This window comes from Cetorhinus maximus, chromosome 12 (assembly GCF_964194155.1).
Source record: "Cetorhinus maximus chromosome 12, sCetMax3.hap1.1, whole genome shotgun sequence".
NCBI lineage: Eukaryota > Metazoa > Chordata > Chondrichthyes > Lamniformes > Cetorhinidae > Cetorhinus > Cetorhinus maximus.
Window position 1 is genome coordinate 74,583,756 of NC_135890.1, and position 23,470 is coordinate 74,607,225.

At 42.9% G+C, this 23,470-nt stretch overlaps 1 protein-coding gene across 1 annotated transcript in view; it reads left to right on the plus strand.

The window, feature by feature from the left end:
• cdc45 (CDC45 cell division cycle 45 homolog (S. cerevisiae)) overlaps positions 1-23,470 on the plus strand; it is a 76,373-nt gene that overhangs the window by 49,653 nt on the left and 3,250 nt on the right. The window contains exons 12-17 of the mRNA XM_078553902.1: positions 4,590-4,688; positions 5,995-6,153; positions 13,310-13,448; positions 16,440-16,523; positions 20,176-20,294; positions 21,784-21,860. Of these exons, the coding sequence (XP_078410028.1) occupies positions 4,590-4,688; positions 5,995-6,153; positions 13,310-13,448; positions 16,440-16,523; positions 20,176-20,294; positions 21,784-21,860 (677 nt within the window). The remainder of the gene's footprint in view (positions 1-4,589; positions 4,689-5,994; positions 6,154-13,309; positions 13,449-16,439; positions 16,524-20,175; positions 20,295-21,783; positions 21,861-23,470) is intronic.

A 23,470-nucleotide genomic window follows, 5' to 3' on the forward strand; every position in this document is an offset into this window, starting at 1 on the left:
TATTAAACTAGTGATAGGTGGGCCTGTCACCACACGGGAAGGACGACAGGCAAACTTGTGTGGGTTGCTTGTGGTCCCTCAGGGGTGATGGGGAGCTGCTGAGAGCCATGCCCTTGCTCTTGCTGCTGACCACCCCTCCCACCTTTATATCCCTTCCCCCACAACCCCTACCCCACAAAACCCTTCCTGCCATCACTTACCTCTGGCCTTGCTTGCTCCACAATCCTGCAGCTCCAATGGATGTATTTCCGGCCACAGCTACCACCTCCCCATCGGCACTGCTGAGCAAAAGAGCTGTAGGCCTCTAATTGGCTGGCAGCTCTCGGTAGGTGAGGGTGGGGGGGACTTCTGCCCCCAGGGAGTCCTGATTCTCTAGAAGGCCTGCTGATGGCCTGTTAATTGCATGAATAGTCCAGGTTTTGCCAGGCCTTCCCCAAAGGAGGCAATAGTCGCTCGCTTTCTTTTCAGCTGCTGGCTGAGATCCCATTGCCTCTGTAAAATTCCTCCCAAAGAGTCTGCAAAGAGATATAGATAGGCTAAGTGAGTAGGCAGAAATTTGGCAGATGATGTATAATGTGGGAAAATGTGAGCTTGTCCACTTTGGCAGGAAGAATTGAAAAATGGAATATTATTTAAATGGAGACTACAGAAATCCGTGGTACAGATAGACCTGGGTGTCCTTTTGCGTGAATCGCAATAAGCTAGGATACAGGTACAGCAAGTGACTGGGAAAGCAACTGGAATGTTGGCCTTATTTGCAGGGGAAATATAAAAGTATAAAAGTGGGGAATTGTTGCTACAGCTGTACAGTGCCTTAGTGAGACCGTATCTGGAGTACTGTATACAGTTTTGGTCACCCTACTTAGGGATATAATTGCATTAGAAGCAGTACAGAGAAGGTTCACTTGGCTGATTCCTGGGATGAAGGAGTTGCCTTATGAGGAAAGTTTGAGCAGATTAGGCCTGTACTCATTGGAGTTAAGGAGAATGAGAGGTGATCTTGTTGAAACTTATAAGATTCTGAGGAAACTTGACCGGGTGCATTCTTGGAGGATGTTTCCCCTTGTGGAGGAGTCATGAACTAGGGGGCACAATTTAAAAATGAGGGCTCTCCCATTTAAGATGAAGATCAGGAGGAATTTCTCTTCCCAAAGGGTTATTAGACTTTGTAATTCCGTTCCCCAGAGGGCAGGACTATTGAATACATTCAAGACTAAGTTAGACAGATTTTTTGATCAACAAGGGAGTCCAGGGTTTGTGGAGGACCAGCAGGAAAGTGGAGTTAAGGTCACAATCAGATCAGCCATGATCTTATTGAATGGCAAAGCACACTCTGGGCCGAATGGTCTACTCCTGCTCCTATTTTTTATGATTTTAACTGATCTAAAACATTGCAATTTGCAAATGAGTTCTTGCTAAGTACCAACTTCTTGTTTGCAATGTTATTGCAATAGAATACTTAGAGAGAGATCTCACTTCATAATTAGAATCAATGTTCCTAATGTTGTAGGTGATATAAAAGTTGTTGTATAACTTGTATTTAAAACTATGAATAATTACTGGTTTGTGCCCATAATGGCCAATTTCAAGGAGATTGTTTGTTTGTTTCCAAGTGCTTGGAATAATGGGCCTGAATGTTTAAGTCAGCTGGCGGGTGTGATCGGCCCCTGACCGCGATTTCACGCTGGCTGACCAATTAACGGCTGAGAAGCTCAGCGCTGCTGGGGGGCGGGGCAAGAGAAAGGTGGGTGCTGACCTCAACATGGGCGCAGGTCAGAGCTGAGAGAAAGCTCCCGGAAGGCAGAGAACTGCCTCAGGGAGCTGAAGACCTGAAAAATCAAAAATAAAGGTTTCAGAAACTGAAAGAAAGTGTCCATGCATCATAATAAATCACCTGAAAATTTGGCTACTGAAAATGCTGCTCACAGAAATGTATTTATATTTTATTTAATCACGGAAACCTCATCCCACCCATGGATGAGATTTGATGAAAAATGTAAAGGCCACCTGGCCAATTCACCCATCCGCCAACTGTAAGGTTGGACGGGCAACGAAAAATTGCAGACAGTTGCACCATTAATGGACTTAATTGCCCTCTTAATTGTCGGCAGACGAGCTTCCAACTTTTGTGCAAGTCCCGCCGATCGAAATATCACATGAGCATGGGATGATGGACACTCGCCCGACTTCATCTCATGCGATTTCACACCGGATAGGGTCAGGTGCGCGTGCGCCTAATCGTTATAAAATTCTTCCCGTGGGATATTTTCTAACTATCCCATTTTTGTTTTAATTTCTCTCCTCCTAACAGCATTAAGTAGAATGTACTTATTGCATTGTACCATTAGGGTCCTCTTTCATCGTTGCTGGTTGCCCTGTAGTTGGCAGATGAAGTGTAATTTGGGGAATATACTGCACACTCGCCCCAAGCAGACAGTTTTATTTGTGAGCTTAGACAGTCAATGTTGGTAAGCTATTTTGACGGCACAGGACTTTACAGCTGAATCTGATTTCATTCTCACTCAATATTCACATGTTGCTCTTGCCAGGAGTCATGAGCCAGAGATCAGGAGCTGGACTCCTGGCTTTTTCTCCTCCCTGGCCCAAGGGATATAACGCCCAATTTGAGCGAACATACCGCTGCCCTGATCGATGTTAACAGTGCAGGGGAAGATTCAAATCTAGGAGCCTTTGGTCTGTATGGCTCACTTATGACCTGCCTTTACAAAGGGGGTCAGCGATGGAAAAGAGTAAGTAAAGTGAGTGTTGGTCCTCTAGAGACTGACAGTGGGGAGCTAATAGTAGATAATAAAGAAATGGCGGAAGAAATGAACAAATATTTTGCTTCTGTGTTCACTATGGAGGATACAAAAAACATTCCAGTAATAGCTGCAAATCAGGAGGTGAAAGGGAGAGAGGAACTTGGTTAAATTAAAATTACTAGGGAAAACGGTACTGAGCAAATTGATGGAGCTGCGGACTGGCAAGTCTCTGGGTCCCGATGGACTACATTCTAAGGTCTTAAAAAGGTAGCTATTGAGGTAGTCGATGCACTGGTGTTAAATTTCCAAAGTTCGCTAGATTCTGGAAAGTTTACATCCGACTGGAAGGTAGCAAATATAACCCCTCTATTCAAGAAGGGAGGGAGGCAGAAAACAGGAAATTATAGGCCAGTTAGCTTGAAGTCTGTCGTGGGGAAGTTGTTAAAATCGATCATTAAGGAGGTTATAGCTGGGCCCTTAGAAGAGCTCAAGGCAATCAGGAAGAACCAACATGGTTTTGTGAAAGGGAAATCATGTTTAACCAATTTATTGGAGTTTTTTGAAGGAGTAACATGCATGGTGGATAATAGGGAGCCTGTAGATGTACTGTACTTGGATTTCCAGAAGGCATTTGGTAAGGTGCCACACCAAAGGTTATTACAGAAAATAAAAGTGAATGGTGTAGGGGGTAACATATTAGCATGGATAGAAGATTGGCTAGCTAGCAGAAAGCAGAGTATGCATAAATAGGTCTTTTTTGGATTGGCAGGATGCGATGAGTGGAGTCCCACAGGGGTCTGTGCTGGGGCCTCAACTTTTTACGAATTACATCAATGACTTAGATGAGGGGAATGAAGACATGGTAGCTAAATTTGTAGGTGACACAAAGATAGGTAGGAAAGCATATTGTGAAGAGGACATAAGATTGCAGATAGATATAGATAGGTTGAATGAGTGGACAAAGATCTGGCAAATGGAGTTTAATGTGGGCAAATGTGAAGTTGTTCACTTTGGCAGGAAGAACAAAAAAGCAGAGTGTTACTTAAATGGAGAACGGTTGCATAATTCTGAGGTGCAGCGGGATCTAGGTGTTCTAGTACATGAGTCACAAAACTTTAGTATGCAGGTACAGCATGTAATTAAGAAAGCTAATGGAATGCTATCTTTTATTATGAGAGGGATTGAACATAAAAGTAAGGATGTTATGCTTCACTTATACAGGGCATTGGTGAGACCACACCTCGAATATTGTGTTTTGCAATTTTGGTCTCTTTATTTAAGGAAGGATGTAAATGCATTGGAGGCCATTCAGAGGAGGTTTACTAGATTGATACCTGGAATGAGTGGGTTGTCTTATGAGGAAAGGTTGGACAGACTGGGCTTGTTTCCACTGGAGTTTAGAAGAGTGAGGGGTGATTTGATTGAAGTATACAAGATTCTGAATGGCCTTGACAAGGAGGACGTCGAAAGGATGTTTCCTCTTGTGGGTGTGAGGAGAAATTTTTTCTCTCAGAAGGTTGTGCGACTTTGGAACTCTCTGCCTCAGGAGGCAGTGGAAGCAGGGTCACTGAATATTTTTAAGGCAGAGGTAGATAGATTCTTGTTAGGCAAGGGAATCAAGGGTTAGATGGGAATGTGGAAATCGAAACACAAGAAGATCAGCCATGACTTTACTGAGGGGCCGAATGGTCAACTCCTGTTCCTATTTCTTATGTTCATATGATGTTACCTTTAGACATCCCTGTTTGTGCTGTAATGTCCACGTAATTGCTGGCCTTAGAGCTGTTTAGTTAAATGTAACTATTAATTATCTCATTTATGTTGCAGGCTCCCTCTGAAACAGGTCAGGCAGAAGTTTCACTCCATGGACATCTCACTGAAGGAGAATTTACGGGAAATGATTGAGGAATCGGCTAATAAATTTGGGTATAAATAAAAGAATCTTAAACTTAGTCACAGAATTAGTGAGGCCTGATTTTATCGAAGCCAAAGTGGCTGCAAATTGCTGAATAGCAAGCGGGAATTTATTTCATGTAGCACTATGGGCAGATAATTTTAGAAAACGCAACCTCTGAAACATCAAGGGTATATATGTATTACACTTAGAATAAAAGATAAATATGATTAAGATTTTAGTGACTGTATTGGGGAGTACTTTTCTGGGAAGGGTGGAAAGAATTGGTTCTCCTGCATCTAGAAACAGTTAGAAATTTTGAGTTCTGATTGTTTCAGCATTGCTGAACTGCACACAGGATCAGAAACAGAGCTCCATCATTCTACTCCCATCCTGAAGTCATTAGTAATGATATTAAAAGTAGCTTTAAGAATTGATGGTTGTAGAATTACTTTTACAAAGTTCTTATTCACAAATTATTCTTTATGCAGTACATTACTGCTTGTATCTTTGTTTAATTATTTCTAGGGACATAGGTGTCACTAGCAAGGCCAGCATTTATTGTCCATCCTTGGTTATTACTGAGAAGGCAGTGGTGGGCCACCATTTTGTATCACTGCAGTCCATATGCTAAAGGTGCTTCAACAGGGCTGTTAGATACGGAGTTCCAGGATTTTGATCCTGTTACAATAAAGGAGTGATGATATATTGCCAAGTGGGGATGGTGGATAATTTGGAATTCTTGGTGTTCCCATGCACCTGCTGCCCTTGCCATTCTAAATGGTAGAGGTTGTGTGTTTGGAACTTTCTTGTCTGAAGTGCCTTTGGAGGACCCATCGCAATATTGTCAGCTTGGCTTGGTTTGTAGCACTTGCCTCTGAGTTGAAAGATTGTGGATTAAAGCCCAACAACAGACTTCAGCACATTGTCCAAGCTGATAAGTGCACCACTGAGGGAATGCTGCATTGTTAGAAGTGCTGTCCTGAGGGTGGTGCTACACAAATTTAAGCTCTTTCTCTAGAACTGTTATTCCAGCACAGGTTATTGTACCAAAAGGTAAGAGCAGCCTAGCAAAACTTCTGAGCATTTATAATTAATTTATACTGGAAAAAACAATAACTCACTCCTCATGTATGGAGTGCTTCCCTTTTAGAGAAACCTGTGCTGTGGTAGTAAACTGATCATCCTTTTATTTATCCAGTAGAGGGCATGTAAGAATTGATAGCAGATAGCAAAACAGCATTCAATACCTTTGAGTAACTGTTCTCTATTGTAGTAGTTGATTAGAAAGATTTGTGACTGTCACGCTGGTGATGGATGCATTGTTTTTATTTTCAGAATGAAGGATATCCGAGTGCAGACTTTCAGTGTACATTTTGGGTTTAAGAACAAGTTCCTTGCCAGTGACGTCGTTTATTCAGCAGCTTCCCTGCTTGAGAACATAGAAAAAGATGATGGGAATGAAAACTTCATTGAAGCCTTAGACAGTCTTTCCAGGTATTGCTTCTCTTTATGCACTGGGCAGGATCTGAGCTACACTGCAGGTATTACTGTGATAGGATGGGGAGGTATTCCTGGAGTAAATTGAATTTTGTTAGAAACAAGAATATTAAATTGCTTTCAAAGTTTTGTGTTTAACGTAATTGCTTGTCTAGAATGTATAGAGCAGGTTCTCCTGTTCTGAAGAAGAGTCATATTCAACACGAAATGTTAACTCTTGTTTCTCTCTCCACAGATACTGACAGACCTGCTGAGTATTTCCAGTATTTCTAGTTTTATGGCAGATTCTCCTGTTCTGTTCCCAGGATTATTGTAACGTCTGGGCACTGAGAAGACAAAAAGCTTTTGCTGAGACGGAGGACACAACCGTAAGGGAACCCACCGAATCTCCGTGCATTTAAATTGATGGACCAAAAATCAAATAAGCCCTGTTAAGGTTGTGCACTTCCCCCAGTCTGATTGTTTCCTGGCTTTGCTGTGCCCAGAAGATCAAATAGATCCAGGCACAGAAACAGGAAAATCTGCCCCTACGCAAGTCTTGTTACAATGTTGATATTGAATTCATTGGATGTCCGCTATGCTGCTTATATCTGTAACGAATGGACATGCACATAGCTAATGCTTCCACCAAAGGGTGAAAGTATGGTCTTGGTGATTAAACATTATGCTCATCTGATTTGTGGTGAGTGTAATATATGAATTTCACAATCCAGCAACAAGCTTGATAGTTATGTAAAGTGGCACAGGCGTATCCCCAGGAGTATGGCTAAGACGAACAGAGAATGTTCAAAATCAGGAAAAATATTTAGGGTATGAGTTTACTCTCATTTGGATTCACTCTAAAACATAGCGAAGCAACACAGATTTCATTTGGAAAACTGCCCAAGACACTTGAGACATAATCAGGCAACAATGTTTTTTTAGCTGATGAAGGGGGTGTTAAGGGACATGCTTAGTCAAAGAATAGGGTATTAAGGAGCCTCTTAAATGAGGAAAAGTGGAGGATGTTTGGGGGAAGAGTTCCAGAGTGTGAAGTCAATACAGCTGAAAACATGGCTACCAATGGTGGTGAAAGGAGGGGATGATGAACAAGAAACCATTGTGGAAGAAATGTAAAGTTCTAAGTGTTCAAGGGCTGAAGGAAATTAAAGAGGGGAAAGGCCATGAAGCAATTTAAGCACTAAGCGTTTTAAATTGGAGGCCTTTGGGGATATAAGTTCTCCAGGGAAACCTGAAATTTAATGTAGGTCTATAACTCGCAGATTTTTTGAAATCTAATTTTCTAATACCAATTCTCCCCATATTTAAGTTTTATATGACTGTCTCAAGAATAGAAGAGGTTGCTTAGTAGTGATTTAGATGTGTTTTGTTTGATATCAATAGTATCATGCTGTAATCTCCAGAGTGAGTAGTGAGATGGTTGCTTTGAAATAGGCTTTGAGGTATTTATTGTGGGCACTGACAGCAGTTAAGAATTACACTTTATTCTTTCATGGGATGTGGGTGCCACTGGCAAGGCCAGCATTTGTTGCCCATCCCTAATTGCCATTGAACTGAGTGGCTTACTGGACCATTTCAGAGTCAACCATATTGCATTAGGCCTGGAGTCATATATTGGCCAGACTGGATAAGGATGGCAGAATTCCTTCCCTAAAGGCCATTCATTAAACCAGATGGGTTTTTACAACAATTGATGATGGTTGTCATAGTCACCATTACTGTGATCAGCTTTATATTCCAGATCTATTAATTGAATTCAAATTCCACCAGCTGCTGTGGTGGAATTTGAACCCATGTGCCCAGAGCATTAGCCTGGGCCTCTGGATTACTAGTCCAGTGACATTGCCACTATGTAATATCTGCCCCTAAATATAAATGACCTGAATATGTTCCAAAGCTCACATTCCTAATTTTCCACAGAAAAGCTGAAACATGAAAATGAAGGGCAGGAAAAGACCAGCTTGTCCATCAAGCTTACCCCACACTTCTACACTCTCCCCAACCCTCCTCAATCCCACAACTGTGGAAACTCCTGGGAACTACATACACATGTGTTACACATTCATATCAGTAAGCAAGAGAAAATAATTTATTCTCTAGCCACAAACAGCAATCACTATCAGGCCTTTGGAATTTGTTTTAGCAACAGTTTCACCATTTCAGTGGCAAATCTGTTCTTTGAGATGGCAACATAATTTCACAGTTCTGACAGCTCTTGTTCTTGCAGGCCTTTTATTGAGCCTAGTGTAGCTCCATCATAGATGAACAAGAGAGTTAAACCTCTGTTACATGTTTAATGGTCACACAATTTGCTTCGACTCAGGAGGGTCCAGTGCATTGGAAAATGTAGTAGTGGGAAAGCCTTTCAGTGTTGTAGTGCCTTGTTTCAACCACCAGATGCTGTCCATATACTTGTAACCTTCCCTAAAAGATGGTGGTGGCTGAGTACAGCAATCTACAGTGGTTTTCAACCTCTAACCAGGCTGTAGTATAATGCTACATACTAATCTCTTGTGCTTTCAAATAAAGCTTCCTATTTCTACAGTTCAGATCATGATTGGGTTTAGGGTCTGTTGCTGCTGTTGTGTGCCATGACATGTGCAGCTAGTTTGTGAAAAAAAACTTCTTGAAAACAGGAAGTAAATTCTGCACAAATTCAGCCTATTTAATTACAAATGGAAATGCAGAAATTGAAGGAATTGGCAGTGTTCGGATTCCTTTCCTGCCCTATTTTGTTTTGTTACTTTAAGCACCAGTATATACAGACATCAGTTGCAACAACCACAGATGGGACCTTCAATGAGCTCATGTTACATGACCCAACATGAATACTCAGGCAAATCATACCACACATTTCCAGTATGATTGGGACATAGATTGGTACCTGAATATTGAAGCGTATGTGACTTTTAGGTAGGATAGGAAGTTAGGAAAAGATGGAGGGCAGGTTCTGTTTATTAAAGATGACATTAGCACAAGAGAGGGATGACCTGAGTTCAGGAAACCAGGATATAGAAGCGGTTTGGATAGAGATGAGGAATGATAAATGCAAGAAGTCACTTGTAGGAGTGGTGTGCAGGTCCCCTAGCAGTAATCACACGGTAGGACGGGGTATCAAAGAAGAAATAGTGGGAGCTTGTCAGAAAGGTGCGGCAATTATCATGGGGATTTTAATCTGCATATAGACTGGAAAAATCAGATGGGCAAAGGTAGCGTAGATGACGAATTTATAGAATGTTTTCGGGATAATTTCTTAAATTAGTACATTCTGCAGCCAATCAGGAAGCAGGCTATACTAGACCTGGTATTATGCAATGAGATAGGATTAATTAATGACCTCATAGTGAAGGTGCAGTGATCTTGGTAGCAGTGATCATAATATGATTGAATTTTATATTCAGTTTGAGGGAAAGAAGAGTGGGTCGAAGAGTAGTATTTTAAATTGAAATAGGGGCAATTATGAGGGCATGAATGCAGAGCTAGTGAAAGTAAATTGGTAATTTAAGTTAAGGGATAGGCCAATAGAGATGAAGTGGCAGACATTTAAGGCAATATTTCAGAATACACAGAATAAATATTTTCCAACAAGAAAGAAAAGTTCCAAGGGGAGGACCCACCATCCGTTGTTAATTTAAAAAGTTAAAGTTAGTATCAAACTTAAAGAAACAGCATATAATTGCGCAAAGATGGATGGCAGGTCAGAAGATTGGACAGAATATAAAGAACAGCAAAAAAATGACTAAACGATTAATAAGGAAGGAAAATTTAGAGTATGAGAGAAAGCTAGTTAGCAATATAAAAACAGATAGTAAGAGTTTCTGTTATTTTTTTTAAATGTTAACACAGTGAGCGTTGGTCCTATAGAAAATGAGTCTGGGGAGTTAATAATGGGGAAAAAAGGAGAAGGCAGATGAACTGAACAGATATTTTGCATTGGTCTTCACTGTAGAGGGTACAAGTAACATCCCAGAAATGGCTGTAAGTCAGAAATTGGAAGGGAGGGAGGAACTCAAGAAAATTACAATCGCCAGGGAAGTAGTACTTAGCAAATTGTTGGAACTGCAGGTTGACAAGTCCCTGGGTCCTGATGAATTTCTTCCTAGGATCTTAAAGAAAGTGACTAGTGAGATAGTTAATGAATTAGTTTTAATTTTCTGTAATTCACTAGATTTGGGGAAGGTTCCATTAGTTTGAAAAATAGCTAATATAACTCCTTTATTCAAAAAGGGAGGGAGACAGAAAGCAGAAAACTAAAGGCTATTTAGCTTAACATCTGTTATTAAAGATGTTATAACAGGGCACTTAGATAAATTAAAGATATTCAGGCAGTCAACATGGTTTTGTGAAAGGACAATCATGTTTAACAGATTTATTGGAGTCCTTTGAAGAAGTAACAGGTGCTGTGAATAAAGGGGATCAGGTGGATGTACAGTACTTAGATTTTCAGAAGGCGTTTGATAAGGTGCCTCATCAAAGGCTATTTCAGAAAATAAAAGCTCATGATGTAGGGGGTAACATATTGGCATGGATAGAAGATTGGCTAGCAAACAGGAAACAGAGAAGGCATAAATGAATCATTTTCTGGTTGTGTGATGAGTGGAGTGCCATGGATCAGTGCTGGGGGTTCAACTCTGATTTTGATGAAGGGACCAGTGGTATGATTGCTAAATTTGCTGATGATACAAAGATAGGTAGGAAAGTAAGTTATGAAGAGGACATAAGGAGGCTACAAAAGGATATAGATAGGTTAAGTGAGCGGGCAGAGATTTGGCAAATGGAGTATAGCGTAGGAAAATGTGAGATTGTCCATTTTGCTGGACAAATAAAAAAGAAGCATATTATCTGAATGGTGAGAGATTGTTAAGCTCGGAGATGCAGAGGGATCTGGGTGTCCTAGTGCATGAATTACAAATTGCAGGGGCAACAAGTAATTAGGAAAGCTAATAGAATGTTATCATTTGTTGCAAGGGGAATTGAATACAAGAGCAGAGAGGTTATGCTTCAGTTATACAGGGAATTGGTGAGACCACATCTAGAGTAGTGTGTACAGTATTGGTCTCCTTATTTAAGGGACGATGTAAATGCGTTGGAATCATTTCAGAGAAGGCTTACTAGATTCATACCTGGAATGGGTGGGTTGTCTTCTGTGGAAAGGCTGGACAGGCTAGACTTGTATCCACTGGAATTTAGAACAATTAAGAGGCTACTTGATTGAAACATATAAGATCCCGAGGGGACTTGAATGGGTGGATATGGAAAGAATGTTTCATCTTGTGGGAGACTCTAGAACTAGGGGCCACTGTTTAAAAATAAAGAATTGCCCATTTAAGACAGGTGAGCAAAAAAAATTTCTTGCAGAGGGCCTTGAGTCTTTGTAATTCTCTTCCTCAAAAGGTGGTTGAGGCAGAGTCTTTGAATATCTTTAAGACAGAAGTAGATGGATTCTTGATAAGCAAGGTGGTGAAAGGTTATAAGGAATAGGCAGGTGAAGTTGAGGTTAAAATCAGATCAGCCATATCTTATTGAATGTGGAGCAGGCTTGAGGGGTCTACTCCTGCTCCTAATTCATATGTTTGATTACACAATTCTTTATTGAGTTCACGATTTCACTATAAGAAATCGGGTACATCATACTTCACGATTTTGAGTTTACTCAAAACTCTTATACCAGTTCTACCTTTGATCCTTACATTCCATGCATACCATTGCTAAATCAGAATACATCAAAAGACACACAATATAATATCAGATATATCAACATGGAGCCAGGAAGATACACTTAGCCCATCTCAATCGCCATGTTACCACAGCTATATGGTCTATTTTATCTTTTCAATCATTTCACTCTATAATCGCAAGACCCTGAAAACGTGGATTAATGACTGTCACACATTCTTTCAACTCCTCATCCTTGGCTTAGGCCTGCTTCATAAAGTCATCCTGTTTAGTAGAGCTGAAAGCTGTTTTAACTCATCGTGTGCCAATTCCACAAACTACCCTAAACATTGATGGGTAATGTGAACCCTGCATATCCCTGCATATTCCTGCAGACAGCTAAGAAGTTACACATTGCAATACTTTGTGTTATTATATTTAAGCGCAGTCCAGCTGCTAAGTTCTCCTTATATATGATGGAAAAGAATTGTAATTAAAAAAAATTGAGTGTACATGTACTTTGAAACAACGCATTATTGCACAAAAATAAATAGAAGCTACAAATAAGAATGTAATGTTAAAATGTTAAGGGCTGAATCCAAACCTCTATCTCATCTGCTCAGTCATTGGCCTGGATATTCTATGGGATTCTCCTCAGTCTCCCATCGAAACCTCATTGGGAAGCTGGTGGAAAACAATCACTTACACAGTTTGTCCAGATGTTCTGCTGGCCTCCACCAGAGATTATAGTACAAGATTGGGCCAAAACTCCTGCAGAATTTCCCTGCTAATAGCTTTACGTAAACTTATCTGGGTTCGGGTGTTGCAAGAAATTAACGGTCATGCTCTTATTTAAATGAATGTTTCAGGCAGCATTTATATAGACTAAAGAGGTGATAAAAATTATGACATCGTTCTCCCATTCATCTACTGTATCTTTACTGCAAGAGCCATGGAAACCCTGGAACAATGGGGTTTCCAAATACATCTCAATTTTAAAACCCTCAACCTTGTTTTCATATACCTTCACGACCTTCCTCCTCCCTATCTCTGTAACCTCCAGCCTTACCACCTTTGAGATCTCTGCACTCCCACAACACTGCGCTCTTGTACATCCCCAGTTTTTCATTGCTCCACAGTTGTGCATCATGCCTTCTGCTGCCTGATCCCTAAACTCTGAAATTCCCCCCTTAAATCTCTCCACCTCTTTACCTCTCTCTCCTTCTTTAAGACGCTCCTTAAAACTTACCTCTTTGACCAAACCTTTGGGCATCTGTTGTAATAGTTCCGTTTGTCTGTTATTACTCCTGTGAAGAGCCTTGGTAGGTACGACATCGAGGGTGAACTGGAGAACCCATAGAAATTAAACCCACCTCTACCCTGCCTGCTCGCAAGTGGTTCTTGTTAATCGGGTGCACAAAGTGAGTGTCTATGTGTTGAAAATCATAATTTATAATGAAAATATTAACTACTTCTTGTTAACTCTTCGCTTCTCTAGAAGTAACCTGGATAAACTACAACAAGGTCTGGAACTAGCCAAGCAGCAGCTCCGAGCCATTCACCAAACAGTTGCTAGCTGCATTTGCACCAACCTCATCATTTCACAAGGACCCTTTCTATACTGTTATTTACAGGAGGTAAGGATCAACTTGGGACGAGCTCAATACACTTTTAGGGAATTTGAACACTTTTCTAAGGTTGCAGACTAACTGGAATATGAACTAAATAAGCAGGGAAGTCAAATTAGACTTAGATAAACATGTTTTTACAATAGGTGCAACCCTCTGGAGCAGCGTTCTGCCACTTTTACAAGAAAGGCATCATGAGAAGCCAGAGTTTCCCACAGAGCATAACATAGTATATCAAAGATACTTCCTGTGAAATGGACATCCATAAACAGACCGGACAATAAATTAAAAGGCTATTAAATTTGCATTTTTAAAAAATTTATTCAGGAATATAGACGACATTGGCAAGACTGTATTTATTGCCCATCCTAAGTTCCCCTGACTGCCTGTCTGCCTCAGTACATTCCTTTCCCTCATGTTACTTCATGTGATATATTTCCTTGTATTTAGCCTCATTCTTTACATCTCTACTCCTTTCTCACTTAATTATTATCTTGCTTTGCTACACTTTCTTGTGTCCCACATGCCACAGTAACTGCCATATGACCCCAAACATCTTTTGGCTCCCATTCCAGAACACAGAAACAGATCCATAATTTAATGCGTATAAAAATATTTAGGAGTAAACCATTATATACAATTAGTGTCAGGTCTCACTGTGTCTTCCATCACTTCAAAAATGAAAATCTTTCATGCCAGACCTATACAATTCTAAATCATTTCTTTCTCGGACATTAAAGAATGAACACAAAATCTCAGTAACTGGGCAGAATACTACTAAAAGTACAAGATGGTATATTTATTAAAATTTATGCAACAAAATCAACTCTTAAAAGTTACTTTTCCCTAGTAGAAGTGTTAACTTTACCTTTTTCAAATATTGCTGTAAACAACAGCATTTGAGTTTTCACATTAATTTCCCCCAGATATCCTTTTGTATACACTACCCTTGAAAAGATCATTCTAAAGAATTGTATCTGGTTTATCTTGGGGCTTTGTTTTGCCTGCTTCCACTTCAAACTGAAACAGTCAGTTAAACAAACAAATGGAACATGGAAATGGTGCTATTTTACCCTGTGGCAATAACACAGCCTCTCTTCCATAGCACAGAACCATCTCCTAAGCTTAATACGCGGTACTATATGAAGAAGATGTGTGGAACCCTGATATTGACTACATGCCAGGGAAAATTACACCTGCTGACCTGTTACCCTCAAATTGCAGAACACAGGCTATAAAAAGGATTACTCAGCAAACCTGCTGCCACCATTTTAAAACCAAAGGATTGGCATCATTTTACATGACCCAATGCATCCCTCACTCCTTGATCAGCATCAAAGCTGCTTCAAAATGAAGTGTAGAAGTCCTTGCCAGGAGCAGCACCAGGGATATCTTAGAATGAAGTACAAATGTAGTGAAGCTACTACACAGGCCAACTGCTATACTAAACACTTAAAGCAACAGACAGAGCTAAGAAGTCCCACAACAAGTGAATCCAAGCAAATAACATCCATTTGGGATTGGTAGTGGGAAAGTAAGAGGAGTTGCCATCTATACGAACATTCCCATCTTCAACCATGGTGGTACTCAGCATGTGAATGTAAGAGGTAATGCTGAAGTGTTTGCAAATGTCTTCAGCCAAAAGTGCACAATCTTAGATCTTATTGCATCTCCTCCTGAAAACCCCACAGTCATAGATGTGTGTCTGCCAATTTATGCTATGAACAGTAGATGGGGAAAAGGCTACGGTTCCTCTGGAAGACTAATGCCTTGCCAGGAGCAGCACCAGGCCTAGCCCCTTCCTGTGCAGCTATGACACAACATTTGCCTGATAGCGTGGCAGATTACCCAAGCATGTCCTACCCACAAAAAAAACAGACTAAAGCTACCCTGGCAATTATTACTAAAGTGATAGGAGTCATCAGTAGTTCCATCAAGCAATAACTACTCACCAATAACCTGCTAACCAGCACTCTTGTCCTGATTCTACCAGAACCATTCACCTCCATACCTCTCTATAGACTTGATAAAGACACAGATGCAGGAGCTGAATGCCAGAGGCAAGAGTAGTTGCCCTTGAATCAAGGCAGCATTTGTCTGAGTATGACATTATGGAGCTCCACAAAGTTGGGGGTCAAAGGAAAATCCCTGTAGTGGCAGGAGTCACAATTGATACAAAGGAAGATGGTTTTGATTGACTGAAGCCAGTCGTTATAGCTCAGTACATCATTAGAGACGTTTCTTATAAAGCATTCTTGCCTCTCAATCACTCAAAGCCTTTGCTGCATCCACAATTCAGGAGAGTACTGTCATTCTCACACTAGCTGAGTGAATGCAATTGCAACAACAGCCACGCTCTATGCCATCAGCATCCCAGCCACTGGACTCAATTTCTGCCCCCTCCACCATCAGTGCACTTTTGCATTACAATGTGTGACCTACACGAACTTACCAAGGTCACCTCAACAGACCTCCATCTCTTGTGCATCTACCACTAAAAAGGTCAAGACCAGCAATGTTATTGAGAGCACCATCACCTTCAAGTACCTGACTTAGGTAGAGTTGCCCAACTGGAATTCACAATCTATCATGGTAATTGAAACACTATTGCTACAAGAACCTCAGCAATTCAAGGGGAAAACCTACTACAACTTTGCGGCAACTAGAGATGAGCAATAAGTTCAGCGTTGCCACTGTCACTCCAAGGAATAACATTTTTAAAGTAAGGAATAAAACAGACATCGGGTCTCAACAATATACTCTGATCTAACCCAGACAAGAAAAAATATTCAACAGATCAAGCAGCATCTGCGGAGAAAACAAAAATTCAGCTTTTCAAGCATGATTCCTTTTTCAGAACATATAGATTTGGCATATCATAATTGTCAGCTGTTTAAATTTCCTGAACTTTCTAGCATCCTTAACCAAAATTGTGATTTAGCTAACCTATGCAATCTAGTAATTGTGTTCTTTTGAGTAATTCCTTTCCTTCATCTGCAGGGAACCCCAGATGTGAAGATCTATTCAAAACCCATTTGTATGAAACTTTTGTGCAAACACCTGCTGAAGTGCTTTGTCCGCTCGGTATGTATGTATCCAAGTTCAAAAAGGAGCTTGACTGGGATTGAGGGCTTTGCCCCAGCACATAATGTATAAATTAGCAAGATGGGCAGGATTTTTGTGATTACCGGGTTTTCCGCCCCGTCACCTGAAGAGTTGGCAGGGAACTCATTCCCCCCCGAAACCGGCTGCCCTACAGCCATATAACATTTTACAGGGTGTTAATTGGCTATGGGCGAGACTCTTTCTCTCCCCCCACCCCGCCACTTCCCCAACCTGGGGAGGAAGTCTCACTTTAGAGAGCTGCCACCCAATCCAGTTCTGTATTTCCAGCAGTGCCAGGTTCAAGTGGTGGCCACTGCTGGGATTGCAGGCAATCCCTGAAGACGAGGATCTAATGGAGGCCAGACTGATGGCAAGTCCGGAGTACCGATGGCAGGCCCCAGAGAGGGGTCTCTCACTCGCTTTCTCTCTCCTTTCTCTTTCTCATTCTCCTTGCTCATTCTCTCTCCTTGCTCACTTTCTCTCTCTCCTTGCTCACTCCCTCTCTCTCTCTCCTTGCGCTCTTGCTCTTGTTGCTCACTCTCTCTCCTTGCTCATTCTCTCTCCTTGCTCTCTCTCCTTGCTCACTTTCTCTCTCTCTCTCCGTGCTCACTCTCTCTCTCTCCGTGCTCTCTCTCTCTCTCCGTGCTCACTCTCTCTCTCTCCTTGCTCACTCCCTCTCTCTCCTTGCTCACTCTCTCTCTCCTTGCTCACTCCCTCTCTCTCTCTCCTTGCGCTCTTGCTCTTGTTGCTCACTCTCTCTCCCTTGCTCACTCTCTCTCCCTTGCTCACTCTCTCTCCCTTGCTCACTCTCTCTCCCTTGCTCACTCTCTCTCCCTTGCTCACTCTCTCCCTTGCTCACTCTCTCCCTCGTTCACTCCCTCTCTCTCCCTCCTTGCTCTCTCTCTCTCCCCTTGCTCTGTCCCTCTCTCCTTGCTCACTCCCTCTCCTTGCTCACTCCCTCTCTCTCCTTGCTCACTCCTTCTCTCTCCTTGCTCACTCCCTCTCCTTGCTCACTCCCTCTCCTTGCTCACTCCCTCTCTCTCCTTGCTCACTCCCTCTCTCTCCATGCTCACTCTCTCTCTCCTTGCTCGCTCCCTCTCTCTCTCTCCTTGCGCTCGCTCTTGTTGCTCACTCTCTCTCCCTTGCTGACTCTCTCTCCCTTGCTCACTCTCTCTCCCTTGCTCACTCTCTCTCCCTTGCTCACTCTCTCTCCCTTGCTTCACTCTCTCTCCCTTGCTCACTCTCTCTCCCTTGCTCACTCTCTCTCCCTTGCTCACTCTCTCTCCCTTGCTCACTCTCTCTCCCTTGCTCACTCTCTCTCCCTTGCTCACTCTCTCTCCCTTGCTCACTCTCTCTCCCTTGCTCACTCTCTCTCCCTTGCTCACTCTCTCTCCCTTGCTCACTCTCTCCCTTGCTCATTCTCTACCTCGTTCACTCCCTCTCTCCCTCCTTGCTCTCTCTCTCTCCTTGCTCTGTCCCTCTCTCCCCTTGCTCACGCTCACTCTCTCTCCTTGCTCATTCTCTCTCCTTGCTCTCCTTGCTCACTTTCTCTCTCTCTCTCCGTGCTCACTCTCTCTCCCTTGCTCACTCTCTCTCCGTTGCTCACTCTCTCTCCGTTGCTCACTCTCTCTCCCTTGCTCACTCTCTCTCCCTTGCTCACTCTCTCTCCCTTGCTCACTCTCTCTCCCTTGCTCACTCTCTCTCCCTTGCTCACTCTCTCTCCCTTGCTCACTCTCTCTCCCTTGCTCACTCTCTCTCCGTTGCTCACTCTCTCTCCCTTGCTCACTCTCTCCCTTGCTCATTCTCTCCCGCGTTCACTCCCTCTCTCTCCCCTTGCTCTGTCTCTCTCTCCTCTTGCTCTGTCCCTCTCTCCCCTTGCTCACGCTCACTCTCTCTCCTTGCTCATTCTCTCTCCTTGCTCTCTCTCTCCGTGCTCACTTTCTCTCTCTCTCTCCGTGCTCACTCTCCCTCTCTCCTTGCTCACTCCCTCTCTCTCCTTGCTCACTCCCTCTCTCTCCTTGCTCACTCCCTCTCTCTCCTTGCTCACTCCCTCTCTCTCCTTGCTCACTCCCTCTCTCTCCTTGCTCACTCCCTCTCCTTGCTCACTCCCTCTCTTTCCTTGCTCACTCCCTCTCTCTCCTTGCTCACTCCCTCTCTCTCCTTGCTCACTCCCTCTCTCTCCTTGCTCACTCCCTCTCTCTCCTTGCTCACTCCCTCTCTCTCCTTGCTCACTCCCTCTCTCTCCTTGCTCACTCCCTCTCTCTCCTTGCTCACTCCCTCTCTCTCCTTGCTCACTCCCTCTCTCTCCTTGCTCACTCCCTCTCTCTCCTTGCTCACTCCCTCTCTCTCCTTGCTCACTCCCTCTCTCTCCTTGCTCACTCCCTCTCTCTCCTTGCTCACTCCCTCCCTCTCCTTGCTCACTCCCTCCCTCTCTACTTGCTCACTCCCTCCCTCTCCTTGCTCACTCCCTCCCTCTCCTTGCTCACTCCCTCTCTCTCCTTGCTCACTCCCTCTCTCTCCTTGCTCACTCCCTCCCTCTCCTTGCTCACTCCCTCTCTCTCCTTGCTCACTCCCTCTCTCTCCTTGCTCACTCCCTCCCTCTCCATGCTCACTCCCTCCCTCTCCTTGCTCACTCCCTCTCTCTCCTTGCTCACTCCCTCTCTCTCCTTGCTCACTCCCTCTCTCTCCTTGCTCACTCCCTCCCTCTCCTTGCTCACTCCCTCCCTCTCTACTTGCTCACTCCCTCCCTCTCCTTGCTCACTCCCTCCCTCTCCTTGCTCACTCCCTCTCTCTCCTTGCTCACTCCCTCTCTCTCCTTGCTCACTCCCTCCCTCTCCTTGCTCACTCCCTCTCTCTCCTTGCTCACTCCCTCTCTCTCCTTGCTCACTCCCTCCCTCTCCATGCTCACTCCCTCCCTCTCCTTGCTCACTCCCTCTCTCTCCTTGCTCACTCCCTCTCTCTCCTTGCTCACTCCCTCTCTCTCCTTGCTCACTCCCTCCCTCTCCATGCTCACTCCCTCCCTCTCCTTGCTCACTCCCTCTCTCTCCGTGCTCACTCCCTCTCTCTCCGTGCTCACTCCCTCTCTCTCCGTGCTCACTCCCTCTCTCTCCGTGCTCACTCCCTCTCTCTCCGTGCTCACTCCCTCTCTCTCCGTGCTCACTCCCTCTCTCTCCGTGCTCACTCCCTCTCTCTCCGTGCTCACTCCCTCTCTCTCCGTGCTCACTCCCTCTCTCTCCGTGCTCACTCCCTCTCTCTCCTTGCTCACTCCCTCTCTCTCCTTGCTCACTCCCTCTCTCTCCTTGCTCACTCCCTCTCTCTCTTTCCTTGCTCTCACTCTTTTTTTCTCTCTCTCTCTCTCTCTCTCTCCCTTGCTCACTCTCTCCTCCATTCTTCTGATCCCTCCCATAGGAGACTAAACCAGTTTGACCTAAAAACAAATTTGGCATTGGCTCCCTGCATATAATGCCACAAGTGATTGTCTAGTCTGTGGATCTACATGTGTGTGTGTCTCTCTGTCTCTTCGCTTCAAATGGATCAGTAGAAGCTTCATTAAGGCCTGTACTTGCTGTTGTAGAGTGCTTAATGAGCACAGTCCTCAGTGACTTCATATTGCGTTTGTTCTTCCCTGCAGACCAAGAACAAACGGTGTAAGGTGCTCCCGCTGGTCATGGCGGCACCAATGGACCTGGAGAAAGGAACCGTGATAGTGATTGGAATTCCACCAGAAAGCGAAAGCTCAGACAAAAAGAAGTGAGTATGTAACAAAGCACCGTGTTTATGGTATATAAATGGAAGCTCCAGTACTCCCCCCAATGATGAATGCAGCAACTGCTGTCATACTGAGCCAGGCAGAGCAAGTAGGCTCCAGGTTCGATCTTCAGTTTTACTGAGTTTGCTGATCTCAATGGAAGCAATCCTTTCCTTGGATGCAGTTTAAAAAAAGATCAAATAGAAAATTGAATTATTGTCTCTATCTTCATATTTATTATCTTTTTTAATACATCACTATCGTTTAGCTAGAAGAGGGTGCAGGCGAGATTTGCTAGAATGGTACCAGGGATGCAGGACTTCAATTCCATATAGAGACTGGAGAAGCTGAAGTTATTCTCCTTAGAGCAGAGAGGATTAAGGGGAGATCTAATAAAGATGTTCAAAATCATGAATAGTTTTTATAGAGTAAATAAGGGGAAACTATTCCAGTGACAGAAGTGTCAGTAACCAGAGGACACAGATTTAAAGTAATGAGCAAAAAAATGAAGTGAATTTTTTTAACACAGCAAGCAGTTATGATCTATAATGCTCTACAAATGTGAAATACGAAGGAAGCAGATTCAGTAGTAACTTTCAAAAAGGAACTGGATAAATACTTGAAAGAAAACATTTCTAGGGACATGGGCTAAGAAAGTAAATATTTCAAAGAACCAGCATGAGAACTTGGGTGGAATAGCTGCCTTCTGTGCTGAATCATTTTAGGATTCAATGAAGGGCCCTATAACAAAAGAAACACACGACTTGGCATGTGAAAAAAGGTCTAAATACTGAGAGCATGGGTTATGACACAAATAACCAGCATCAATATTCAATCTCACACAGACAAGCTGTAGGAAGGTCAGTAGGTGAGATGAAACAATGTCTGGTGCAAATGGTTGTGAAATCCTGAATTTAGTGTAAAGTTGAATAAGCTTTACTCAATTTTTAATTGCAATACCTGACCTTTTGAATTCTCAACGCTGATACTGAGATCAACATTCTTTCATGGGATGTGCATTGCTGGCACTTATTGCCCATCCCTAATTACCCTTGAACTGAGTGGCTTCTTAGGCAATTTCAGAGGGCAGTTAAGAGTCAATTAAGAAACAATGCTGTAGGTCTGGGGTCACATGTAGGGCAGACCAGGTAAGGATGGCAGATTTCCTTCCCCAAAGGGCATTAGTGAACCAGATGGGCTTTTATGACAATTGAAAATAGTTTTACGTGTTTCTGTCACTGAGACTAGATTTGTTAACTGAATTCAAATTCCATCAGCTGCTGAGGTGGGATTTGAACCCATTTCCCCAGAGCGTTAACCTGGGTCTCTGGATTACTAGTTCATTTACATTATCACTATTATTCCCCTTGTTGTTTGGATCACTTCTGCAATTCCAAGTGGAGTGTTGTTATTTCACATTCAGAAGTGGGGTGTAAAATTGCTGAGACAATGGTGCTAGAAATTCAGTAAACAATCATCACTCTTTTCCAGTTTCTTTGGCAAGGCATTTGAGAAGGCAGCAGAAAGTACCAGCTCTCGGACTCTGCATGATCACTTTGATACTTCCAGTAAGTAACCTTTTAGATCACTGGTGTTGTGAGATTTAAGTTCAGCAGTAGTGCTGTTAGTGACTCCTCCCTTAAGGCCAGTTTGAGGAAGAATCTTTCCTCATTTCCCTGTGTAATTGTGATTGATTGCAGGGAGGTAACCCTTTGAAGTGTGTGTGTGTGAGTAATACGTGTCAAAGATTTTGTGCATCGCTTCAGACAATTGTTTTAGGACTTCCTTATAATACAGTAGCGGGAAATCATTCCATACACGAGTACTACAGGATGGAGTTTGTCTGCTAACTGGGGGGAAAAAGTTGAAGTAATTTTAGAAAGGTCAGATTCAATATATAAATAATACTCTGGGTAGTTGATGGTGTGTTGTAAGTAAAGAATATATCATGATGAATTTTTGATGATCTTAGTGTTTGACATGAAGACTGATATTTTGTACTTTAAAGGTAATAAACATTACCATCCAGTGGGACATCATATTTGTGAACTTAAGGACAGTGCTTGCTGAATAAACATTTCACTAGCGGTACACATTTACGCACTTGCATCTTGATAACTCACATGAAGTACCTTTGGTAGTACAGAACTTGAGTGTTGCTGAAAAAAGAGACATGTCTAAGCTTTTCATCTTGCACTCATCAGGACACTTCGCAAGAATACCAATATAAGGGGAAAACAACAATTTATATTTGTCATGAAGCTATTAATGTATATACTATTATTGTATATAATATATTAAAAATATTTTTCTTTTAAAATAGAGGTTTAATCTGTAGGTGTGTCTTAATTGGATTAAAGCCAGCTAGTCTGGGTGCTTTGATGTGTACTAGTTTTGAGATGTAAGAGAGGTAGAGTGCATTTGCATTTTTTTGAAGAAGTGGTGGAGTTCAAAGGGGCTGGTGATACAATGAGAATTTACTTTAAATGAGCTGTGTTGGCTAGAGCAGACAGCAGTTTTGTGTGTGCAGGGCAGAGGCAAAGCAGCTGTAAGCCTACAACTGTCTCCACAGGAACCAAAGTGAATTCGTAAGGTGAAAATGCTTTGCCTGGTGTCTGCTGAAAGTCTATGGGAAGAATTTTCGGGTCAGCGAGCGGGGGCGGGGCCCGCTCGCCGACGTGTAAAATGACACGCGGTGATGTCAGGCGTGTGTCCCAACGTCACCGCGCATCATTTAGGTTGTCAGTTCGGCGGACGCGCAGCGGACTCTGCTGTGTGCCCACCGAACTGTCAAAGGCCTAATAAGGCCATTAAGAAAGTAATTAAAGTTGTTAAGAATGCTGCCCGTCCAACCTTAAGGTTTGCGGGCAGGCGAAGAGCCCAGGCGGCCTTCACATTTTTCATGAAACCTCAACCACGGGCAGGATGAAGTTTCATGAAGGGTTTATTAATTAAATAAAATTTTTTGAAAAAAATTAATGAACATGTCCCAGCTCATGTGACAGTTTCACATGAGGGGACATGCCCTTAAATTCTTTTTTTACGTTTCTTCAGTGTTTCATAACTTAAACTAATCTCCCTGAGGCAGCTCTGTGCCTTGGGGAGATTTCTGCGTCCTTTCGCATGCATGCGCAAAAGAGCGTAGGCCCTGACTCAGGGAATCCCCCGCCTGCACAGG